This window comes from Branchiostoma floridae, chromosome 2, assembly GCF_000003815.2.
Source record: "Branchiostoma floridae strain S238N-H82 chromosome 2, Bfl_VNyyK, whole genome shotgun sequence".
Taxonomy (NCBI): Eukaryota; Metazoa; Chordata; class Leptocardii; order Amphioxiformes; family Branchiostomatidae; genus Branchiostoma; species Branchiostoma floridae.
The window spans coordinates 1,165,405-1,192,313 of NC_049980.1; the positions used below are offsets into that span (position 1 = coordinate 1,165,405).

Here is a 26,909-nt window from a genome sequence, read left to right on the forward strand (position 1 = left end):
AAAGATTCTGGGTTAAGAACATCAGTTCCGACGTCTGATTCTGGTACATGTATTTGAAAATGGGACTACGTGGTCCCGTAGGATACCCTGCATGCGGCGCCCGGATACATTTGAGTACGGCCGGGCCCCTGGTTTCACTTAAGTCGGAGTTAAATCGAGACCGTAGTCTTAACCATCTTCCTCACCGTGTCAACAGGTGCAGGACGAAGACGGAGTCCCCTTATGCAGGAGCATCTTCTCCTCCCAGCCCGCCTGGCACCTGCAGATCTACATCATCTACGGCGCCACCGTGGTGTTCGTCATACCCTTCTGTATCCTGTCCTACACCTACACCCGCGTGCTCGCCAAGGTGTGGATCCGGGCCCGGGCGGGAAGCCCCCGCGAGCTCGCACGGCAGGCCGACGGCAGCAAGAAGCTCAAGCGCCAAGTGTCGTGCGTGGCGCAAGCGGGTAACCTCCTGCCACGTGCCAAGGTGAGGTCACTTCTTATTTCAGCTATCTTACAACATTATTCACAATCATTGAGATATCCAAGGTAGAAACTGAAGATTCTAAATAACTACATTTTCAGACACTTGGCAAGACCAATAACAGACTGTGATCAGCAAGATGATTGTCATACACTTCACTGTATTTGCATAATCCGAGGAATAACTTCCTAACACATTGCATGCAAATACGTCCGTAAGGCAATTTCGATCACATGTCCGCAATAAAAGAAACATGTCATTTCTCCTAAACAAAAGCAGTAGGTCGGGCCAAACATTCCATGTGTTTATTTCAGTAAGTTAGAAGATCGTTTAACCCTGCCATATATGGTATCATGCCTTGTAACGGTGACTGACAGTTCTGTCCTGCACCCCCACCCACACTGCCCCCTCCCCACCCAGGTGAAGACACTGAAGATGACCCTGGTGATCATCATGGCGTTCGTGCTGTGCGGTCTGCCTTACTTCATCGTGGAGATCAAGGTCGCGTTCGGGGGCATGTCTCAGGTTAGTCTGTGTTTGCTATAGTGTGCGCGCATGTGTGTGTGCATGTATGCGTTTTTAAATGTGCGTGTTTGCTTGTTTGTGTGTGCGTGCATGTGTGTGTGCAGTGCGTGTGTATGTGTAAGTTTGTGTGTATATGTATATATATATGTGTGTGTGTGTGAGTGTGTGTTTGTCTATCTCTCTCTCTCTGTGTTTGTGTGTGTGTGTATGTGTGTTTGTGTGTATCTGTGTGAGTTTGTAGGTTTTGTGGGTGTGTCTCACTCTGTTTATGTGTGTGTGTGTGTGTGTGTTTGTTGTGTGTGTGTGTGTGTGTGTGTGTGTGTGTATGTGCATGTGTGCACATGTGTCTATGTAAGTTTGTGTGTGTGTGTGTATGATGTGTGTGTCTGTGTGTGTGTGTGCGCGCACGCTAGACGTGATGATGATAGCACATACATTTGTATTTGTCTTCATTATCTGATCTAATCCTTTCCCGCCGCCTCAGCTTGACGTGGACGTGTACGCCGTGCTGGGCGTCTTCGCTGTGGCCAACAGCGCCGTCAACCCCTTCGTCTTCCTCTTCTTCAACTCCACCAACAAGTTCGTCCACAGCCTGGAGCAGAAGTGCTGCTTCGCCTGCCTCAGCAAGAAGCGCGTGCGCGAGGGGGTGAAGCGGATGGAGGTGGTCATCGCCTCCTGGTCCCCCAGCCGCCGCTCCAGCAAGCCCTCGCTTCAAGTGACTGTCAAGAGGGCCAGGACCCTCAGCGCACAACTTTAAGCGTCTGTAGAAAGTCTGCGGACAACACGTACGGACATGTGCACGGTCCATCCAGCAAGCCCTCGTTTCAAGTGACTGTCAAGAGGGCCAGGACTCTCAGCGCACAGCTCTGAGCGTCTGAAGAACGTCTGCAGACAACACGTACGGACATGTGCGCGGTCCATCCAGCAAGCCCTCGCTTCAAGTGACTGTCAAGAGGGACAGGACTCTCAGCGCACAGCTGTGAGCGTCTGTGAAACGTCTGCAGACAACCTGTACGGACATGAAAACTGTCCAATTCAGGCTACGGTCCCAATTGCACCGGTGCTTGTCAGGGATGTAGGCCGGGCCCCGAAGCCTCAAATTTTTTCCGGTGGACCGCCGGATAAAGGGTTGTACCCAACAGACATGTGTCTGTGTCTATTTATGTTACCGGATCCCGGAATGATTTTAAGTTCGAATAAAATTAATCAGGGGCCCGGCCGTACTCAAATATATCCCGGGAGCCGCAGGGTATCCCATTGGGACACATGGTGGTCACATCCGAAAATGGAAAAAAAAACGTGAATTCGAAAAAGATGGCCCTGCCTTAGGCGAGTGTCGATGTGGTCCTCATAATCAAACATAAACTATGTGGATCACATTCTCCGTGAGTGCGAAACGGGTAGAAATAGAGGCATGTCTGAAATTGATCAATAACATGGCTGCAGTATTTGGAACGATTAGCTATAATATGATGATGTGAGAAGCATGAGCTGTGCTCTCTTGATCCAGCCATTGGACAAGCAGACAGTTAAGAGTTCGAACTCATTGTAGCCGTCAGAAGGAGAGAGACGCACACACAGACGCGTATTCACCGCCCAGCTGAAAGTCACAGGAATCGACTGTAAGACACAGGAATAAGGCCAACGTTTCAGGGACAAATGGTCGATGATTCAGTGATTGTTGGCATCACCACAGCCGCTCATCGGACTAGAAAGACACAGAAATCGTTGCGGCCTTCAATCCGTACAAGTGTTAAACGTTTGTGAGAGGTAAAGCTCTAAGCACCTAGGTGTGAGTTTGCAGCATGGTTCCGTGACTCGCTGTGCTTACGGACTAGAGGATTCGGAGTTCGATTCCCATTGTCGCTCACGGGACTCGTCCACTACACTGGAAAAAAAGTTCTAGTCTCCCTCAGCACAGAAACAAACATGACTTCAATACCGTCACCACTGAGCATTGATTCCCGATGATATACACAGTACAGTAGTGCCACCTACCGGACTACCGAAAAATTACAGCCAAGTTAATGTGTTGAGGAATCGGAACGCACAGGCCGCGAAAGAAGACTCCACAATGATCTTGCAGAAACATTGTGCCAAAATACAGATCTTTTCGTGAGAATGTCGCTGTAATTACAAAATAACGACTGCGTGAGTTTTTCATTGGAAATGAAATAAGATAACGTTAGCACACTTATTAGGCTAGTACAGTAAGTAAACACAGATTGTCTACGTACGTAAAGTCATTCCTTATTTGCATTGTTTGTAAAATCTGGTACGTAAAAACCTGTGTACGTAAAACCAAACTCCATATAAGTGTAAACGTATTGTAACTGTTTATAAAGTTGGTTGCATATTGTGCACTTACCGAGCTAGTCCTTAATTAATAATAGCCTCCGGCCAGTTGGGCAGCCCTGGCTGTATTTCTTTCATACAGAAACATAAATCAAATCAAATCAAAAAGGACGTCAACTTCTAAGCCCCCCTTTAATGTCGACTGTGTTCGTTACTTGTACAACAGTTGTTTGAGTTATCAGTAAGTAACGATGCTTTTGATTGGTTGTTGCTCAAACGTTATGGACAGTTCCTTTCAGCGTATTCTGTGAGTCCAAATGTGTACATGTCATTAATGTATATATGATATGTTCTTCGTTTTGGGTGGATTTTTTTGTGTGTGCACATAATCATATATTAGGTTTTTACAGGTCTTAAGTATAACGCAAGTTCACCTTTATCCGAGGGTAACCTATATTCGTTGTTTGTAAAAAAAAAAAGCGAATTTAGGGATATGATGCGACGGACGGTGATTTCAAATCGGAACATTTCGAAAATATTGCAAATTCGAAACCACATTCCGCAGATTTAATACTCATAAATGTGCTGGTTTAAAGACAACGGATAAAGGTCACCCCGCGGATGAAGGTGAACTAGCGTTAAATGTAAGCATGGCGAAAACCTAACATTGTAATATTTTCTAAATGGTATTCGATGTATCTGACATAAATTCACCTGACCTAGTGTGTAGTGAATTGACGCACAGCCAGACGACGTCGACCAATCAGAGGTTTCCTGTTTAGTGGTTAAGTTCGTGATGTTATCGAAAGCTGTTGAAAACAATGCAGTTACAATACAAAGTGAGAAAGTGGCGTTCAAAGATTGTATCCCACAGTACACCCCTCAACGTGCAAATACGTGCTGTCTGCGTGCCAAAACGTGGGCAATCTTTTGGGATCCGTAAGTGGTAAATACCGTCTCCGTACGAACTCGTAGGGAATCTGACGGATTTTGGAGCAAACAGACACGCCGTAGAACTTTACGTGTAGGCAAAACTTTGTGTGCCATCGGGCTGCGGATTCGCCTCCCGTACGCGCCAGTACGGGCGACGCGCCTGCCCTGTACAGCCTGAACGTTTTCAGAAATACTTGGCGGACGTGGCCTCCCAAAAAAACGTACGGACAAATTGCACGTACGGCGGGTTGTGACCTTAGCTATAGCTGGCTAGATATGTGGAAAGACAGACAGTTTTGGGTCGTGTGGCAAGATGGTGGGCCCAGAACCTAGAGGTCCTGGTTCGAACCCCCTGATGTAAATGATGTTGTGCCATTGAGAAGACATGACTTTCCCCATTCCATTTAGGTGTACAAATGGGTACCTAACTTGACTGGAGAGGTAAAAGGTGGTGGAAGGACAGAGAGGGGCTCCGCCTTCCAATACCGTGCCCTAGACACCTGCCTACTTACGTAAACTCTCTTTACAGTATATTTCTGTTTGTGTGGACTTGTGTACAAGTGTAAAATGAACCTTGAATAAACAATACACATCCATTAAAGCCAACAGTATCTTTATTCAAACGAAAACCATGCAAGGAGCCTTAGTGATGATAAAGGTGAAATATCGGTAACATAAAGTAGAACCTCCTCTTGCGCCGAACTAGTAAAGATGTTGTGTTTCCAATGATTTTTTTGGTATTTTAGTTAGCCGAAGCGATGATTAACATATTTAAAGGCACATTATGCAGATTAATAGCTAATATGCATGAATAACGAGAAACGTTTATAAATCCACTGCATGATAGGACTCTCAAACTGGGAAATAGAGAAATATCGATAATTATCCATTATTATGCTAATGAAGGCCTCATTTGATGAGTCCGTGTCCATATCACAGAAGACCAGGAAGCCGCCCAGGTTGTCCCGTGGATAAACCATGTACACGCCGCTGGGCGTGGTCTCGTCGTTGTCGAGGATGTCCTGACAGTCTAGGGGCTTGTCGGCTTCCGTATCGTTTTTATTGCCTAGTATGGATGAATGGCATACTTGAAGTGTTTTCGCTACACACGCCAGTATATACAACTTCTAGTCTCCCCAAATATAAGCTGGAAGTAAGATAGACATTTTAGGCCCACAATTAAGGATTAGTTCCCACTCCGCTAACATAGTGTAGAGCATGCGACGCGTACATGTACAACAAGATTGGCAATGGAAAACATACATTGCCATGACGACGGTGGCTGTTGTAGGGTTTTTTGACCAGTGCAAAATGTGGAAATAGCATTGGAACGGGTTTGGCAGGTAGGTGCGCGTGCATAGACTGGAACTTCCCTGTAGCACTAACCCTGGCACCTAGCCCACCTGTAACATAAACCTACAGCCAGTATATAGTGGAGAATAAAAAAAGAACCAACTGTTTCCAGCACTGAATGACTTTCTTGCACCTAATCCACATGGCTGTCCTACTTCACAATATTCCAGTCCTTGAGATAACTTGACGGTTGAACTTTCCACACAATGGACGTCCTCACCACCCACAGCAATAACAGTCGATGCAATTTCCAGTCTCCCCAAATACAAGCTGGAAGTAACATAGACATTTTAGGCCCACAATTAAGGATTAGTTCCCACTCCGCTAACATAGTGTAGAGCATACGACGCGTACATGTACAAAATGCACATGTACCGTACCATGTACTCTACATGTACGATACCATGAACTATGCCATATCACAAGGACCTTGCGCATGCACAAAGCGTACGTACAGGCAATCTAAAGCTAAGGGCACAACCCGCCGTACGTGCAAATACGTGCTGTCTACGTACCAAAACGTGGGCAATCTTTTTGGGATCCGTAAGTGGTAAGTATCTGCGCTGACCTGATGGTTTGCTCGGGCCGAACCGGCGGGTTTCAGGGTGCTACCGGCGGGACCGTGTACATGCGTCTCCTCACCAACCCCGCCATCATCGATCACAGGGTCCTTCACTCTACACTACTATCTCATAAAGGATCCGGGTGAGAACTAGAGCTACGAGTTTATTGTTTATTTGAATCTATAACAGAGTGAATCGGGAAGGGGGAGGTGCGAACGAAGCTTTGCAAGTTGCTCTCTCGCACTAGTAGCTTATAGCTTACTTCCAGCACGTTGGCGGCGCTGCTGCGTCCAAAATAGGATTTGTGTTACCGTTGAAGTGTAATGAAAATATCATGCACAATAAAACGCACAAGTATGACTGAAAAGACACAAACACCAAAAGCCTTAAAATGATTGTTTTAAGATTTGTTTTTTAACGGTAAAAGTCGTTGTGCTTGCTGTCAAATCTCTCGAACACAGCGACGCCGCCAACGTGCCGCACTTTGCAACTTACATATAGAATACAACACGGTGTATTCCGTATCACCCGAGGTACCAGCCCGACCGCGGGTCGGATCGCCCGAAGGCCGGAGGGTGATGAGACCCGCGGGAGGGCTGGGACCGAGGGTGATGCGGAATACACCGTGTTGTATTTTATTTATGTCATACCCACCTGAGAAAACCCCTGGTTTGATGCGAAATGCGCCAGAAGTTGAACAAATTCTTTGCCCTCGAAAAAAAGGGTTGCAACAGTAATGTTCCAACGTCCGAATCAGGTATTCGAATTTTCGACAGCGCCACACTCGGCCCACTCGAAACAGTTCGATTTATTCGAATGGAGCCCGTGTGATACAACTTAGAGCCCGGGCCGTACGGAAAGTTATCACCCGGTCCGGAACACCCGTATCGTACCTGTTTTCGCGTCACAGGTATGACATAAAGAGAGATAATAATTCAAACAAACGCTGTTTTTACGTTTACGTCACACACATGTGGTTCTTTATGGATAGATCCTGCAAACACAGCTAAATTAGTCTGGTATTTTCACATAGGAACAATACGAATTATGAGCGAATGAGTGACCCACAAAATACAGACAAACGTACAATTCAAATACATTGAATCCTACAATAGATTTAATACAATAATCAATACAATATACATTATAAAGAAATTTCAAGACTACGTATTTACTAAAACTAATTTAGTCTCCAAGCAGATCCAACGGTGCCACAAGATAGTATCAAAGCTGGCCAAGGAGCATAGCCGGCTAATGGAGTCCAACGGTAAGTTTGATACTATACATTACGCACCGTGGATCTGGTTGGAGATTACCTCTGTTATCTTATTATTATCATACTTGTAAATCATACACTTTGCCATTGTAATTGGTGCAATCGTTGGATGATATTATGATTGTGTAATATTGAAATAATTGGTATTCTCATTTTCTCTGGAACTTGCAAGAAAGATATATTTGAACAAATATCCTCATACTTTTGACCGTTTTAGAGAAATGGAGAATTCAGTAAGTTGTTCAATAAACGACTGATGGCGACTTCAGCACCAAGGACAGGTCGTTGTACAACAATACATGTTATAACATGTATTGTGACATGTAATAAAGATTGATTACGATTAAACCACGAAAAAATGGCAAAAAACAAAACAATAAACCCACAATTGTGTCCCTTTGTTTTTCCTCGAATGTCAAACGAGAGACGGTCATGAAAACACTATTGCGTCACAAAGCGCCATCTAGTGTCCTGGTAATGGAACAACAGTTCGAAATTGAACTCCGTACGGACAACACGCTCTTCAGCGTACTTCTCAGTTTTCTCACTGGTGGATTTCCCGCCACGATGAGTCGAGTGGCAGACAAATGCCTGAGTGGCGTATTTTACGTCCTGACGGTGCTATCTCTTGTGAAAAAGCCCAAGTCAGCAGGGGAAAAGCTTAGAGTCACGGTCCACGCAGCAAGTGGCCAGGGGAGTTTTGGTTCCGGCAAGTTCATGACGACAATCCGGTTGGGCGAGGAGAAGTTCCGAACTGGACTGAAGAAGGCGGCATCTCTGATATGGGAGGAGTCAGCTGAGTTCTCATCTTGGTCCACATCTTCCGATGATCAACAACATATTGTCCTGAAGCTGAGGAAGGCAAAGAATTGTACGGAGCGAACGGTTGGAACCGTCACCATCAACGTGAAAGAAGCTCTGGAGACCAACCTCCACTTGCCGGTCAAGAGGCGCTATTTGGTGACACCTAGCGACAAGCAGCAGAAGTGCAGGGTGTTCCTGGAGGTTTCTGTGCATGTGGCTGTTGATGAGGGAAAGAAGCTGAGTAAGAGAGAGACTACAGGTGAGAACGGGCCGGGGGTTTAAGTCAGTACTCTAAGTTTTCGCTGTCGGATGAACTGCTGGTTCAGCATGCAACTAAGATTTCAAAACAGTCCGTGACAACAAGCTCTACCGCCCAAGCGATTCTTTAATAAGAAATGCTTCTGATTGTCGACTGAATACATTTTTATTGAGGAGGAAAGGCTTGGGTGCGTTGCACTGATTTGCGTTCCTGTTTTACATTGATACCAAAACTAAAAGAAATCTGTGTCAGCGGTGAATCTGTTACATTGATGAAATCCTTTCTCTTACAGACAAGCCCCGCTCTTTTTTCAAGCGCCGTAAAGCCGGTATTATCTCTCTAGTCTCGGGAAAGTCCAGAGAAGGAGAGGCTGATTCCGCATCAGTTCTGAGCGAACCCCAGAAGGATGATTCCGCTGCGTCAACGAATGCACAGTCAGCGGCGCCACCTGCCGAGATCGATCCACATTGCAGGGAGCAAATCTCCGCCATCACAAGCCTGTATGAGCAGCTGACAGCGAAGCAGTCATCCTCGGCGGACTTGCTGACGTACGTCGACGGTCTCCGCGCCAAACTGGCTGTAGCGGCGCCGCACGTGTTGGACAATGTCGTGATCAAGAACATGGCGGCAAACGTTCCGGACGCCACACACTATGGACTACCAGACATGGCCGGTGAGAGTCTGGAGGGGCTGGAGAAGATTCTAACGGTTGTGCAGAGGTTGCACGAAGAGGAAGACGCGCGGCTCCATTTCATCCAAAAATGGTATGTTGACGAGATTTGCAGACAGGCGATGGAGGAGGCACCCGAAGTGCTGGAAGGCGGCTGACTGATGTTACAGCTAAGCACGCCACCATGTGGCAGATATGGACTGCCGTTTAAAGGTTTTCTAGGACATCAGTTTGATGAACGATCTTGTTATTACACAGAGCTGTTTTTAGGCTTTTTACATTGATATTGTTTACGTTCACAACTGTATGTAACAGGTGTACAAGTTTTACGTATTTGTTATATTTGATGATTTTTTGTGTATCATAGTCACCATTAAGAACAGCACAAGTTTTCATACCTCGTCAACATTCCATGAAATCCTCCAAGAGTGACTACTTCTAAGTTTTGTTCAAGGATTGTTCTCTTTATCGACTCTCAGAAGAGTGCTATAGCTTTATCCTAGTTCTCGAACAACTGTTAACTTACCCATGTCCAAGTATCAAGTGTGTTATACTGTTTTCAATGACTTTGGGGCGTTCCAATTAAAAGAAAAAAAACTGTATCATCGATTGGTTTTGTTTATTTCTGTGCATTGGTAAAAAAAACTTAATACTGAGCTCTTTTATGCGCAAATGAGGCACATGTCAGTGTGTCTGCGAAGGAAATTTGGAACAGAGTTGGCGCAATTTCCTATCCCAATTTTCTTTGGTGCAGTACTGTGAGATGCCTACCGCAATTAGAATGTATATTTACCTCCATGAAATGTCATGGAGGTTCTATTTTCAGTTGCGTTTGTGTGTGTGTGTGTCTGTCTGTCTGTCTGTGAACAAGATAACTCAAGAACGGCTGGGTGGATTAGTTTCATACTTTGTGTGGTGGTAGGATGTGATGAAAGCTGGGAATGATTAGATTTTGGGCCCCCTAGTGGCTTCCCTTGGTACTGCAGCACAACTTCCGGTTTTACTATCTCGTGTTCTGAACAAGCTATGGTCATTAATTTTGAGGTGTTAGATAGCTCTTGTGCTCAGGAACAAGTGACATAAGTTTGGGCCCCCTAGCGACTAGGTTTGGGATAGCAGGGGCATTTTTGTCAAAAACTTCTGAATCGGATAACTCAAGAAGGGAACAACGGATTTTCATGATTTTTGGCATGTAGGTACCTTAGACAATGTTGTACAAGATAATATACTAATCATGCAAAATTAGAGTACATTTGCATAATTAATGAGAATATTCTATCATAGCAGTTTTTTTCAATGTATCTCCTGTCCCGGAAATGATATGGTCTTAGCTTTGATATGACATTTGGGTGGTAGACAGCTTTCAGCATGATGACATAGTGGGCCAAGTTTCAGCCCCTAATATCTAATTTTGGAACTGCAGGGGTATTTTTGTTAAGACATTCCAAACAGGATAATGCAGAGAAGAACGATGGATTGCCATCATTTTAGGCATGCAGGTAGCTTAGGCAAAGATGTTCATAATGATATACATGTTATGCACATGAGGACATTATTTGCATAAGTAATGAGGAAATTGTATAATTCCATTATTTCAATAACTTGACTTAAATAAATGTAACAAATGTAAATTGTGATAGATGGAACATAAGCAGATGCCAAATATGCAAATGAGGAATTGATTTGCATATTATATGCAAAAATTGCAAAACCTCTCAATGATTAATGATGGGAATTTTATACTTATGTCAATGATGAACATTACCATGCATGAATCATGAAAATGTACAAGTCATTTGCATAAAATATACAAAAGCTTGAATATTTCATGGAGGTATGAGGTCGCCGAACTCTAGTTGAAAATACGTCCACGTCAGGAGGAGCCCCTGGATGTGGTGCTGGTCCGCCAGCCCTTCCATCGTTTAGCGATCTCACGGGGATGCCAGATACTGGCAGACCAAGTGGCCGCCCCCTCAGTATCCGCTTACCAAGTCTCAAAAAGAACTGGCGCTGTATAGAGGGATGTGGATTAAAGGCATATTACAAGAGAGAAATCGAACAGCACGCGAAGAACACTGGGCACAGACCATTCCAGTGTGACATTTGTATCTTTGTGACATCTTATTCTGCATCCCTGAAGGCCCATAATAAAAGGCAGCACCCAAAATGCATATAGTCATTCAAAATGTTACTCTTCAAATGTAACTCGAGAAGCTGAGTATGGATTTTCATGATATTTGAGTAGCGGTTGCGGAAAGGAAGGTCGAGTTCCAAAATGGTTGGCATTGCACTTTCTGTCGGCACTGCAGCGGGCTGAGTGTGTGTGTCCGTTTGCTAGCCTTGTAGGATTTTAAAACGCCATTGGGTATCGAATATTGCACAAAACAGATTTTTTTGTAGCGAAATGGACCATTGTTTTGAGTATCGTCCATTCACAAGTTTTCACATACTGAATCAGTCCAGGTTCAGGTCCGGACCTTATTACCTTTGCCAGAATGTTTTAGGCTTGTGAGTCTGTGTGTGTGTCTGTTAACAGCATAACTCGAGAAGCCTTGGATGGATCCAGATAATATTTGGTAGGTGGGTAGGGGTCGGGAAAACGAAGGTCAAGTTCGATAATGGGCCCCCTAGCGGCTTGCTAAGGTACTGCAGCAGAACCTCAATTTTTGATATCTCGTGTTCTGGACATGCTGTGGTTATGATTTTTGAGTGGTAGATAGCCCTTGGGGCAGAGAGTAAGTGCCGTAAGTTTGGACCCCCTAGCGGCTTGTTTGGAACTGCAGTCGCCGATTTCCTTTCAAACTTTGGACAAGAATAACTCCAGAACGTGTTGATGGATCTTCATGATTTTTGGTATGTAGATAGCCCAAGTAACAATGTACATAATAAAATACTAATTATGCAAATCAGCAGCTAATTTGCATAATTAATGACAAAAGTTTATAAATCCACTGCATTTCATGATAGGACTTTCAAACCTGTCACATATATAGATGAGAAAGAGAGAAATATCAATGCATGTTAATTATGCAAATGACGGTCTTATTTACATAATTAATGAGAAAATATAAACGTGTTGACGGATCGTCATGATTTTGATATGTAGATAGCCAAAGGGAAGACTTACATGATGGAATTCTAATTATGCAAATCGACAGCTAATTTACATAATTAATGAGGAAAGTTTGTAAATCCACTACATTCCTTTCTAGGACTTTCAAACTTTTCACATTTGTAGCTGAGAAAGAAAGAAATATCAGTGCATATTAATTATGCAGATTATGATCTCATTTGCATAATTAATGGAAATATGAATGTGTTGACAAATCGTCATGATTTTCGGTATGTAGGTAGCCTAAGTAAAAACTTACATAATGAGATACTAACTATGCAAATTAACGGCTAATTTGCATAGTTAATGCAGAAAGTTGATAAATCCACTGCATTCCGTGATAGGACTTTCAAACTTGTATGCACATATGTAACTGAGAAAGATGGCAGAGAGTAAGAGGTGTATGTTTGGGTCCGGTAATGTCTTTTCTTGAACTGCAGGAGCCAGTTTAGTACTAGAGAATAAGTCAAAAAGGGATGAAAGGATCATAATGATTTTTGGTATGCTGATAGCTTAAGTGATGCTTGATACAATTTAATATTGTTATGTAAATAGGGATCTAATTTGTATAGGCAATGGCGAAATGTTAAGAACCAACTCCAGGCATATAAAATAAAATGTAATGAGTAACACATTTATGTCTACAGACAACATTCTACATAACAAACCTGGTTTATTTGGCAAAGGTATGTGTTCATGGAACTCTAGTTCATGTATTACTAAATAGTGCCTACCCCAATTGCAATAGCAAATGACTGGATGACCGTGTGTTCCTCACAAACCCACAAATGCTACCAAAAACATAACCTTCTCGGCGAACTGGTGACAAGGAAATTATGTACAATGTTGTGATACTTTTCAGCGCAACTTTCACAGTGTTTTGTTAAAATCAGTAGTCTCTGCCAGACTCCAGCCTGGCCGAATAGTACACAGATGACCTGGTAGCATCCCTGGTCAATCAGAATTTCATGCTTGTCAGAGGACTTTCTCCCCTGTCATGCCATTCAGGTACGGAACGGGGCACAGCCCGACTGCCCAGGTCTGTGCCCAGAAGCGCTGCCAATCACTATGACTGACGGGGTATTGATAACTAATTATTCACGCCCATGTTTCAAAATAAGGCTTGATCTTGCGAGATCTTGCGAGATTTTGTTTCGATACTTGGAAAACGAAAAGACACAGAATTTAGCACGTCTATAGTGCATCCCATTTATGTTACAAAATATACCACATATGAACATGACAACGTCCAGCTGCACCTTGATCAAGTCTCCAAGCCTTAATGATTCAGTTCGTTGTGTCAGACCTTGCAGTGCACAATCTGAGGCACAGTTTGTGCCCCGAACTGTGCTTTGCCCCAAACTGTGCCTAGGCACGGTTTGGGGCAAGGCACGGTCCAGGTCACAAGGCTTGTCAAGCTTAACATCTGTTCCAACATATTCCAACCTTATATGCTTCTGCAGTATTGTCAGGAAACCAACTCACTCCAACACGTAACTGGAGGGGAACTCCTTTTATTCTCCTTCCTAAACTACGTACAACAGTATCTAAGGCTACGACAGCATCCAAGACAACGTCTGTTTATCAGAGAGCCTCTGCTTCGACTGGCTCTCTTGACTTCTTCTCTATTTCTAGACATCTATGGGCCGATTCAAGTTCTTTCAGGTGACTCCGTCACAGTATATTGCAACCGTTATGGAAGTTTCTCTAAGTGATTATATTAAATAGATAGTGATTTACATAATTTGCATCTCATTATGTTCATTATCACCCAAAGTAACTACCTACCAAAAACAAAGACTATCCAACAATCTCCTTCCTCTGGAGTTATCCTTCGCAAAAGTTACAAACTATAAGACCCACTGCAGTTCCAAACAAGATGCTAGGTGGCCCAAAATTACACCATGTACTCCCTGTCCCAACAGCTACCCACCACTTAAAAATGATAAACCTGACACTTCAAGAAAATTTCAGCGAAAACTTTGATGCACACTTGCAGTACTAAAACCAGTCTCCAGGAGGCCCATTATCGAACTTGACCACCCTTTTTGTGACCCCTACTCAACGTTGGGAGCACTTACAACCGTGCCAGGCAGTGCGTTCCACTCGGGTATTGTGCGTGGAAAAAAACAGTTTTTTTTTTGTAAATGTCTGTACGGGCAAATATTGGCTGGTATTTGTAGTTGTGACTATCCCGGTGCGCCCTTGGGCAGACTTGAGGATATTGTTGGCGTCTATATTAATATCATTATTGACTACTTTATGAAAAAAAAAAGTGAGGCGGGCGTTTCTCTTCCTTTCGGAGAGAGGGCGCCATTGCAGGTCTGTGAGCATCTGTGTAACGCTGCTAGTCTGGTATGTAAGTGCAGTACGGGTCGTCTGGTCAGTCCCAGAGTTTCCTTTTGAAGGACGCAGTCTTCACAGCTTTTACAAATAACCGCCATTCTTTCTTTTTCTTTCAAATTTGCATGGAGCTTCATACTTAACTACTAACAGACCAACGTGTTAGTTTTTCTACTTTGAATGGAGTTGTGATTGTTTATTTAAAACCGCAAAGGGATTTTCGCTTCACAACTGAGCATACGCTAAACATGGCTGTTAACATGCCTCTTTACCTTCACTGACAAAATTACATCTTCGCCAAGTCACTTGTGGTCAAATTTGCCACTTACAGTACACAATGCCCAAGGTCACAGATTTCCACTTCCTAACTGTGTATGCTTAACATACGTCTTTGGGTTCACTGAAAAAATGGCATCTCGGGAAGTCCCCCGGTGCAAATTGGCACACAATGCCCCGAAGGTCACAGCGTCTGCTTGAGGATGAAATTTGAGTTTGGAGACCGCATGCCTATCATAATTTTTGTTGTAGTTTAATACCACGGCCATTGTCTAATTTCCAACCGCACTCACCGCATTGAAGTATATTTCTCACGCCTTTGAATTACCAATTACGTAAAATATCTTTTTCTAATGTCCTTGATAACTCAATTTTTACTTCATTGTCACCGTGTGCGTACTTAGCAGCGAGCTCGCCAGAGCAGAACAGACAGGAGCCATGGACACGGTACTGCCAGCACTCTGTCTCTCAATCGTCTTTCTGGCTGTACCCGTTAGAGGTGAGTACTAGTATATCATCTTAAGCGAAGGGCATAACCCGACGTACGTGCAATTTGTCCGTGCGTTTTTTTAAGGCCACGCCCGCCACGTATTTCTGAAAACGTTCAGGCGCCAGGGCAGGTGCGTCGCCCGTACTGGCATGTACGGGGGGCGAATCCGCATAAAGTTTTGCCTGCACGTTTAGTTCTATGGCGTGTCTGAGTGCTCCAAAATCCGTTGGATTGCCTTCGACTTCGTACGGAGGCGGTACTTACCATTTACGGGTCCAAACGATTGCCACGTTTTGGCACGTTGACTGCACGTATTTACACGTACGGCGGGTTGTGTCCTTAGCTTTACTGCGCATCTACTGTTGATTTCTACAACCAGATTCAGATTTTATTTGCTACGACAAAGCAGGTACACGAGATAAACTCTGTTTTATCTGAATTGCGTCATGATCACAGATTATCCGTCAGTAATAACATTCATAAAGGATTCAAACATCATAAAACCTCTAGACGTTATCAATTTAGACTAGAGACCTCAAACAAACTAATCGAAAAACGTTAATTACGCGAGAGGCAGTGATCGTATTGGTGAGTTACTGTCTTACTGAGGGTAATTTTTACAAAGACTATATGTATTTTTACAAAGACTATATGTTATCACAAAGATTGTTGTCAAGTGCGAGGCCTCCAGGTAATAGAGAAAATAGGAATCTGTAGATCGGTCAGAGCTCACCGAATTTCAACATGGTCCGAGCATCTGCTGTATTTTTTGCTGAAAATCGGCCCCTTCACAAATTGGAATGGGCTCGGGCGACGTCTATCTAACACTAATGATTATATATCTCACACGAGATGGTAGCATCTCTTGGACATGGACGAAATGAGAATCGACTAACCTGGTAAAAAGCCAATATTTTGATAAATTCTGAGTTTTGGGGAAATTTATAGGGTATGAGTGGGGGGGACGGGCACACTAAAAACAATACTATCAACAGTAATTTTGCAATATACCAATACAAAATCTCATAGATAGTTCACAAATCGTCGCAAACGCCTCGCTGAATTTGAGCGCAGCTAGAAGTGCCCCGCGACCGCCGGTAAAGCTGCTAAAAATCGTCCGAAGCCCGCCTAATCGGCAAAACGCAGGTCATACTTCGATCGAAAATGGCAATTTGGAGCTAGCCGACAAGTCGGCCGAGCTAAATTATTGATTTGTATAGGGAGTTTAAAGGGGGCTTAAAGCAGGCGTCACAATCAAAGCTCGCTTAATTCAAAATTGCCCATGCCGCATACGTAACGTCTTTTTATCAGTAACTTAGTTAACGATTGAGTATGACGTGACTAATGTCCACACCCCACTTTGTAGAACGCACGTGACGTGTTTTAACGGATCCATTATGGCAAAATACTGGAGCAATATACGTGACGTTTGATCTAAATTCACGTCACATGTAACGTGACGTCCAACCTATTACAAACGCGTCACACTTAAGTGCGGCATATGTGACGGCCTTTTATCAATAACTTAGTTAACGATTGTACAACAGATCCGTGTTTAATTCACGTCCCGTGTGACACAGGTACGTGACATCTTTTACAGATGTTACGCGTCACGTCCGACAAACCAAAACACGTCACATTATCTGGTGTGTTACGCCGAACAGCGGTTATACCGGCTATATAGATACAGATACAGATACATGTTCCTGTGTTTGATTCACGTCGATTGTGACATAAGGTACGTGACGTCTTTACTTGCGACCTTAAATACTTCAAAAGGTCACACAGTAATCTATGTCCCACTTTCTTTATATGTGACTACCGTCAAAGCGACCCCTGCCAGATTCCGTTTTCGTTTAAAACAGGACATATCAATTTTTCATGTCTCGTGGCACGACTGGATATACTGTATATACTACAAGTGCATGTGTGCCGTTGTAGTGGTGAGTAATGTGTGTCAACGATCGCTCCATATCTAATATAAGACATATTTACGTTTAGTTAAGGTACCTTTATTCGATACGAAATATTGACAGAGAAATGATGACATATGTTTTACTTCTCCAGGTGTGTGGCTGGTAAGGGATCCGTCATGGGTTGTGGACTCCGCTGGCACACCGTGGGTAGACAACGGAGTGACATATGATGCCGCAAAAGCCTTGGATGGGGACAATGGGACCTACTGGAACCCCCAAGGTGTCTATAACAACTGGTACATTGTACTGGACCTTACAGCGCCACATACTATCACTCGCGTCTCTGTTAACAACTTTGGAGACACAACCCATGACATCGCAGCCTTCACGCTGCAAAAGTCGCAGGTTGGGAGTCCGTACAACTGGGAGGATGTCGTGACCGTTACTAACGTGCAGGGAGGGACGGACGAGCGGCAGGAGTTCGGCGGGTTTGAGGGAAGAGCTCGGTATTGGAGGTTCCTCATCACTCGGACCCACTCGGGCTGGCAGCCATGGTTCAAAGAGCTGGAACTATACGGTAAGGTAAAACAAAATTGTAAATAGTAGCTAAAGGGTCACATTGTTTTGACTTAACTCTTCAGAGTACATTTATTGACGGGGAACCTGAGGTATCTGATCCAAAAGCCATAGTCGACAAATCTAATGATTTTTGCATTTTGCCGCCTTAGCGGCAAAATGCTCTGAGGCCAGAATAGTCGCCGTTGTGATGGAGTGATGTTGAGATGAACGGACCTGTTCAATCCATGCCAAACATTTCTAAACCTGTTAAAACAGGCATTTTTCCAACATGTTCGCACTGGCGCAGTGGTTAAAGTTTACGCCTTCTAAACCAATGCACCCGGTTCGAATCCGGGGAGGTAGATTTTTTTTTTCTTTTTTACATCCATTAAAATACTAATTTTTACATCCATTTGGCCACACCAATTTATTTCTTTGGTTAACGGATTCGCCGCTTCGTTTTTTTGCCGAATAGAAATAAAAATTAAAAAAAAAACTTAAAAATGCCCCGCAACAGAGCTCACTCAAAAACAGGCAGTGTAGTGAAATTTGCTGCAGTTCACGCAAATTTTAACAGGTGGCGTCTAGATCTAGATTCAGGCACATATGTGAATCTCTCCATGCGCCAATATCAGGTTTAGTTACTCTGTTCTATTTATATGACATTCTAATAACTAGAAAAAAACGTTCACACACGCAAACATTGGCAAAATGCCAGCTTTTTTAAAAGCACTTGTTTTGTTAACATTGGCCCCACTTTAAATGAAATAGATAAAAAAAGATATTCTCCTTTATCATACATTCAAAATTCTGATCCATCTATTTGCTCCTTTGAAGAATCTACTACAACAGAAATTAAAGATATTATTAAGAATCTAAAAAAACGCAACCCCTGGTCAAGACGAAATAAGCGCCGCGCTCTTAACAAATTGTTCCCGAAGTTTTAGAGCCAAAAACGCAAGTCGGTACGGAGATCGAGGGCGGTTGGTAGATGCCCGGTACGGAGATGGCGAGTGGCCCTCACGTGGGCGATACGGTAAACGTGGACGATACGACGAACGTGGGCGGGTGGCAGATGACCACTGGGAAGAGGGTGCGCAGGATGTCGCTGAGTTGTCGCACCTGTTAGCCCAGGTCAGCCACCTCAGCCCGAAGGTCGCCCCGGTGACCATTAACAGCACCCTCCGCATTGCTCCGGTGGAGTAGTAGTGCAGCGCTTGGCGACAGTGACGGCTTGTTCATGGCGGGTGGCCACGTCGACCGCCTGATCTAGTGTAGACGGGTAGACCCCTATGATCCCCTTTGGGGTCCGACAGGTTAAAGTGTGCGTCCTACAGTCCGATGAGGCAGTAACGTTGTAGGGTCCTTGCCGCATGCCCCGCGAACGACGGTTTTGTTCCATGTAGTCACGGATGGCGGTTGGACTGACTGGAGCCCATGGTCCGCCTGTAGCGTGACGTGTGGAGTCGGTGAGCAGATTCGGGACCGAAGCTGCACCAATCCGGCACCAGAGCACGGTGGGGCGGACTGTGATGGACTGACTCAGGAGACACAAGCATGCGACACAGGGGTGTCCTGTCCAGGTAACTCTGAAGTATAAATATTATACCAACCTCCTACAAGTAGTCTTCTAATCATCAAAATGAGCTTTCCCCCGGTTCAAGTCTTTGTAGATGCAAGTCGAGGAGTAGCCCTCACAGTAGTACTCCTGTCCAGGTAACTGCACTAAACCCAGTTTTCGCCTTCCCGCCATTTATGATTCGCTGCTACCTGACGTCATCCGACGACTTCCGGTTTAGTGCAGCGAGTCAGTCATCTGAAGAAGGTCGGAGTATTCGGCCGAAAATTTATGGTGAGTTCTTTTTAGTGTTGGAACAAAGTTTAAACTTTCTCAATATGGCATATACCAACACAGATGAGCTTTCATTCGGAAATGTATATGCCATTTGGAATCAAAGATTCACTTTATTGAATACTTTGATGCTGAGGAGACACAAGAGTGCGACTGGGAGTTTCCTGTACAGGTAACTCTAGGTCCTATCATTGTTTTTGAATGTGTATTTCTACAGTGTCAGCTTTAAATAATTACTCTGTGACCGGAGGGTAACCTCCGTCGACAAAGTATTGTGATCGTTGACTGTGATGAGTGTTCGCATCTGTATCTCTATGTTCCGTTTGCCACGTTCGCATGCATGTCTGCATTCAGTTGCGCAACGATGGACGTTGCCTTTTTTTGCGGTAGCTTTTTTTTATAATCTATGTAATAATTTCAGATATCACCCCTACGTCTCTTGGTATATAGGTCCAGGCCTGCGTTATTTCGGCATGTTAGGCATTGCGGTAATTGGATATTGCCAAGCAGATGTTGCGTGATATGGGGTTATGTGAGAACAGCTGTCGCGGTAGAGGAATCCCTAAACAGACGTTAGACTCTGGCTTCTTAGCACATTGCATTGGTCAGTGCCAGAGTTATAATACACAAGTACATAGTTTGTCCTGGTAAGCTATCAGTAATATTAGGGTTTCGTTTTCTTTCCAGTTCGTCGTTATTTTTCTGTCTGGGACCGTCCATATTATCGGCATAATATATATTGTTGCAACTGATGCGGCGGAAACCATAAATACGTCACGGAGTATATTTCTCTTTTATTTTCATTTGCCAGGTCCAACTACTGAGGACCCAACGACATTTCTCACTAGCACAGAAGTACGTTCAGAGACTACATCCATGCACATCCCTTCTTCTGCCCAGCCGACACAACAGCCAAATTATCCTGTAACCACTGTTTCTCAGCATGCCATACGTACACAGAACGCAGTTTCCCAGCCAACACAAAGACCAAATCATGCCGAAACCAATGTTTCTCAGAGCATGGCTTACCAAATGACAAGGCTGGCACGTAAGGCTACGTTACTGTGTTTCTTCTTCTGTCATGATGGTTCAATGGAAACAACCATGCAATAGTTGAATAAGACTTCGTTTATATACTTGTGTGGTTTTAACTTTATTTAAAAATCGTCATATTGTATTATCAGAAGAAACTGATTTGTCAAGAACAATTGCGAATATTTCATTGTATGCCTAAACGTTTAAAAAAACGTGTTCATTATTGTCAGAAGTACAAAATCATCTGTTATACATGTACTGCTTTCACCCGATTTCCCATTTTCTGCCTTTCCTTTCGTATACGATCACAAAATAATTAATGTAGATACTTTCCGGTAAAATTTCGACTTATTTCTTTATGAAATAAGTTGAAATATATGCCATGAAAACGCACACATGACCAAAAACGTATTTTATTTTTTAATTGCTTTTAGTTTTATGTACTTAAGCCTTTGATTTATCTAGCCAAACAGCTTTCTAAAACACCCTCTCCCGCATGTTTTCCTTCTTCTGTAATATTGTTTGTTTTAATTGTATAACGATTATGCAAAATAGAAACATCACCAAAAGAAATCTTCTCTCGCAGAAAGGAGGACCACTGGAACTACAGGTGCGTGGTACGAGGACCCTCTGAACCTTGCAATGGTCTGCCTAGGCTGTGGTGTGGGTATCATCGCCTTGGTGATGTTTGGCTACTGCGGTCACAGACGCAAACGACAAAAACAGCAAGTGGCCCAAGCTCCACAGGATGGAGATGAAGAAGAACCAGTTCAACCACAAGGCAAATGTGACAAAAACAATTGAAATATCTCAAATAAACAGCTCATGTTATGCCAGAAAGCAGTTACTCAAGCAACTGAATATGATTTTGGAAGCGGTCAGTCCGCTACAAAGTAGTTCAAGCCATAGGACCACATGACAACCTCTTGACAACAATGAAAAAGCGTAAGCTAAGATCGTTGGTTTGGTCATGCGGCAAGGTCGTCTGGGCTAGCAAAAACCATACTACAAGGAACAGTCCCAGGTAGCCGGAAGAGAGAAAGACAGAGGAAGCGATGGGAAGACAACATAAGAGAATGGACAGGGTTGAGTTTATCAGAAGCCATAAGAGCGGCGGATGACAGAGACAGGTGGAAGAGAATAGTAGATGGAATCATGGTGCCCCAACGACCCATACAGAGGTCAAGGGATAGGTGAGGTGAGGCATTTCAGATGGTGTCCACCATCTTTCGCCAGTGACAATGATTTATGTGTCACTGACGAAAGATGTTGGATACCATCAGAAACGTCTGACCGTTTTCAAAATCATATCCAGTTGCTTGAGTAACTGCTTTTTGGCATATCGTATTACCTGGATGTCTAAGCTACATCGACGTAGCTATCATGTCAAATTATGTAGAGAGTCATTACTATTAGATGATGTCCATAATAGGAAAATTCTTCAATCAATGGCTCTTGAGAACACGTAAAACACGAACCTAGGTAAATCCAAATCTTTAATGAGTTTAATCTTTAATCGATCACTGCAGTCTTTTACGAGACTGATGACCCTCGTGATCTTCATAGATGATATCCACATCAAGTTTCATGACTGAGGTGGTTGCTCTTTTGCACTGCCGATCAGTGATTTTATAGTTATAGGAGGCTGAGGCAGTAAGGTTTTTGTGTCAACGTTTGCAGTGTTTAAATGAACAAAATCAAATATATTTGATTTCATGTTACAAGTGAACATAAACTTAGAGACACTTTTTAAGAACTTTAATTTTCTATATATATTCGTTTGTATCCCACAATGAATGCAGTAATTTTTGGTGGTAAAGATATCTTGTTTGAGTGAAAAGAAGTAAATAATGATTGTTCTGGCACTGGGTTTGACTTTTTAAAATTCACTTTTGGAACAGTCCAGTTTTGCATGTGGTAAGAGGTGGGTGAAATATGCAGTGTTTGCTCACAAAGGTCACATTTATGAATTGCCTTTGCCTTAACCATTATATATGATAGCTTAGTACATATATTACACATTATAATGCACATGGGCCATAGATGTGTTCATGGTCTACTGTACATTAACGACAATCAGTAAACAAATCACAGTAAATATGAGATTTTGAGTAAAAAAATCACGCTGAAAAAATTGTTGCTCCTGTCTTTAGGACAGTGGTATCTAATTAGCTACATTAATGTATATTCCCATGCATTTCTTCATTATTAGAGTTTCTTACTGTCACAAGGTCAGACTAGCGGAGCTGGCAGGAAGTACAATTTAGGGGTGGTAGAACTAGTTTCAAGTTGAGTGAATACAGCTGCTAGGGGCCCAAACATACATCACTTCTTCCTTACATCACAAGCTATCTCAGCCACCAAAGCATGTTCAGGTCGAAAGATACAAAAAGAATCTGCTGCAGTACCAAGGTCTCATACCAGGGGCCCCAAAATTGACCTCGACCTTCGTCTTCCCAACACCTACCAACATACCAAATATCATGGCTATACATCCAGAGGTTCTTGGGTTATGCTGACCACAAATATCCGGAAACAGACACACACCCAAAACTATATCTCCATTTTTCATGGGATAATAACACCAATAGTCTAGCCTATAATCACAATCAATGCAAATGTTCATTGACCACAAATATCAAGAAACGCAAACAGACACACCCGTCTTGGCATAGGCCACTTCAACTAAGGGCATGCTCAGCTACAGATGATAATGTAACCTGACCCTTATCTACCCATGGGGAAACAGGCCACCGAACCCCATACAGAAGAAAACCAGTGACCAGGAGAAGTAAACCAAGCAGATTAGGTGGGGAACATTGTGGCCAAACTGGCACTGCAGCTCCAGGGCATGCTGCAAGGGGGTCCAAACTAATACCACTTCCAACTTACATTGACAGGTATGCGTCCCAAAAAAACCAAGACCACAGCATGTCCATGCCCAAACACACTAAAATAAAAAGGCCCGCCGAGTGTCAAGTTCAAAGACCAGGAGGCCCCAAATCAAACTTGAGCAACAGGCAAACATCACAAGCCCATGTACCAAATATCATCGCGATCGCACATTTCGTTCTGGAGATACGGCACCGGAAACGCCCCTTCCACACATAAAAGGCTACCTGCAGTGTCAAGTTCAAACATTAGGAGCCCTAAAATCAAACCTGAGTGTCACGCAACCACCACCAACCCATGTACTAAATATCATCGCGATCACACGTTTCGTTCGGGAGATATAGCTCCGGAAACGCCCCTTCAACACATAAAAGGCTACCTGCAGTGTCAAGTCCAAACACAAGGAGGCCCAAAATCAATCCTGAGCATCGGGCAACCACCCCACAACCCATGTATCAAATATCATCGCAATCACCCATTCGCATATAGCGCCGGAAACGCCACATCCATACACTCCCATGCTACTGAAAACATCAAAACAGACGTCACAGCTGTCCCCAATGAGGTTGAGAGAGGGAAGACTCCATATCAAGAAAAGGGGTGTAAATATTTTTTTGAAAACAACCACAAAACTGCAACGAACTTCTAATGCACGCTGAAGCACAATAGCTCACAACATCACCCCATAGCAAACGTGATCGCAATCCATCCAGAGGTTCTAAGGATATCGGTCCGGAAACACAGACGAAACATCACAAAAGTAATCGACCCTAAAACGCCACACTATATGGCCCAAATTCACACCACTTAACCTTTATGTCAACAGGTATTTGCTACCAAAACATCACACCCACAGGGCATTCAACGCCAAAGATATTTAAACTTACTCTTACTGCAGTACCAAGGTCAATCACCAGGTGCTCAACATCGACCTTCACCGTCCAAATCACCTCACCTACCCACCTGCAAAATAGCATCCCAATACATCCAGCGGATCTTGCGATATACTCCAAAACATGATTCGTACCAAAAAAACAGTACCTGCATTTTTTCATGCAGGTAAAAATGCCCGCGCGGCTCGTATGAGCCTGCTAAGGAGGCTAAGAATGTGGGCACAAGGCAGGCAATGAGAGTTATTATACAGTCAAACCTGTCTATAACAGCCACTCAAGGGACTGGAGAAATATGGCCACTATAGACAGGTGGCCACTATAGAGAAAATGTTGATCAATTGACCATGAGTAGGCTACACATGATTTCAGTTCCCACTAATCTTTCTCACCAAGTAACATTGTCTCGATCGGTAAATTCACCGACAAAGACTCGCTTTCATGCTCAAGGCAAGTATATCTTCTGCTACCACCAAAAGGACCCTGTCAGGAACTCCAAATCCTCGCAAACTACAATTTCAAACTCGGTGCAGGGTGACATAAGGCTGCAGTATGGTTGCAATAGGCAGTGTTACTGTATCTACGGGACCGGAAATCGTGTGGCCGTGGCCGCGTTGGACAGGTGGCCGCTAAGCCTATTTCTTAATCATTACGAATCCAAGGGACCGACAAAAAGTGGCCACTATGGACAGGTGGCTGTTATGCAAAGGTGGCCGCTAATACAGGTTTAACTGTACTTCCTAATCAAGCTAATTCGGATCAAAGTTCACGAAAGCTTGGTTGTCTGGATCCTTGGCTTAGATTTTGGCCCTATGGCTATGGCTATGCCTCAAAGCTATAGTTGAGTTCCATGACTATAATGAAATAGCTGTAACAAAGAAGATCACTAATATAGTATATCCTCTGATATGCCATTACGCTATAGTTGGAATAATCCACTTCGACACAGCGAGGAACTCATGGAGTATTAAAGTGACCTAGTCCTTTGACCTGCATGTCGTTTGCGGAGACGCAAGTAGACCCCATGCAGACCCTCATATGTCATTCTCCTGCCAGGAAACAAGACACTTAGTTCAAAGCGCAAGGATACCCGACAAAAGTGAAGTTCGGGTCCAATCTCAATCTAAACCTAGAATACAACATTTTTCTAAAAGCTCTTCTAAGTCATACAGATAGGTGTAGTAGTTTGCAGTAAATTACAAAAACAAAACTGTAAAAACCCGAAGAAGGTCCGGCAAATGTATTTTCAATTTTCCACTCATCTTGCCACGCACTACCATACTTTGAACCAAGACGCGGAAGAATACCTGGGTGAGTACTACTGACGTCATCGAAACCAAGTACTTTGTAAAGCTTGTATGTTGTGTACGTGACTGTTGTCGTCGTCGTCGTCATTTTCACAACAGGTGAGACTACTATTGTTGTTACAGAAAAACTAGACTAATTTGGCAATAGAATACAACAAATTGTACAATCAGAAGTAATAGTGTTTTCTTAATTTAGCTGTTCACTACTAAGATGTATAACGCTAGTTCACCTTTATCCGTAGGGTAACCTATATCCGTTGTTTTCAAAAACGGGTATTTAAGGATATCAAGTCGACAGACGACAGTTTCAAACTACAATAGTTAAAATATATTACAACTTGAAACCACCGACTTGATATCCCTTATTACCGCGTGGGTAAGTTCAGTTCAGTTCAGTTCATCCTTATAACACAACGAATATAGGTTACAATGCGGATATAGGTGAACTACATTGTAGCGTTACGTAGTATTAGTAGAACAGGCGCTCTTCCTCAATGCTTTCGTTCACTTCAAAAATAACTTTAAAAACCTTTGAATAAAAGCTCCCTCTTCAGTACTAATACCGAGCCCTAGCCACAGGCCTGAACAGTCTATGGGGTATATTTTTCTCTGTATGTATTGAGTTGTGTACAGGTGTAGTATGGAATTTGAATAAAGGGTTAATGCCCCGGCCCGAGGTGTATATGGTGAGATAATCCCTGGTCAGGTGCCGGTGTCGATTCATTCTGACCAATCAGGGGAGCGATACCCACCTGCCTGGCCTGAATCTACGTGTTACGGCGTCATGCGTCAGCAGAAAGGAATGCTTTGTACAGTGTGCAGTCCATGTTAGAGTTAATCCAAACATTATTACTGTTCACATTCCTTCAAATTTATTGAATATGTACAACTATAACTTAGGATTGAATAGCAATACACTAGTCCCAGCAGAAGCGAATTTGTCATTATGTCAAGCCTTGGAAGTCTTGAATAAAGGATGTATGTATTATAAAGGAATTTGTTGCTTAAATGGGTCAGTTTGTGTAGGCTATATGATAATAACGTTAATGCCGCGCCTTATCCTCGGTGTACATGGTGAGATAATCCCTGGT

The 26,909-nt window shown here is 43.4% G+C and overlaps 2 protein-coding genes and 1 long non-coding RNA gene across 3 annotated transcripts in view; 2 read left to right on the forward strand and 1 right to left on the reverse strand.

The window, feature by feature from the left end:
• LOC118410557 (oxytocin receptor-like) overlaps window positions 1-1,975 on the forward strand; it is a 5,118-nt gene extending 3,143 nt beyond the window's left edge. Inside the window, exons 4-6 of the mRNA XM_035812329.1 lie at window positions 197-472; window positions 890-994; window positions 1,479-1,975. Coding sequence (XP_035668222.1) covers window positions 197-472; window positions 890-994; window positions 1,479-1,751 — 654 coding nt within the window. The 3' untranslated portion in view covers window positions 1,752-1,975. The remainder of the gene's footprint in view (window positions 1-196; window positions 473-889; window positions 995-1,478) is intronic.
• The window catches only part of LOC118410570, a 31,539-nt gene continuing 6,561 nt past the window's right edge, over window positions 1,932-26,909 (reverse strand). The window contains exons 3-4 of the mRNA XM_035812342.1: window positions 5,131-5,288; window positions 1,932-2,003 (exon numbers count right to left, since the gene is read on the reverse strand). Of these exons, the coding sequence (XP_035668235.1) occupies window positions 1,932-2,003; window positions 5,131-5,288 (230 nt within the window). The remainder of the gene's footprint in view (window positions 2,004-5,130; window positions 5,289-26,909) is intronic.
• LOC118432457 lies at window positions 19,728-21,533 on the forward strand. The gene is made up of 3 exons (XR_004833086.1): window positions 19,728-19,866; window positions 20,506-20,742; window positions 21,316-21,533. It is a non-coding gene; the product is annotated as an uncharacterized LOC118432457 (long non-coding RNA).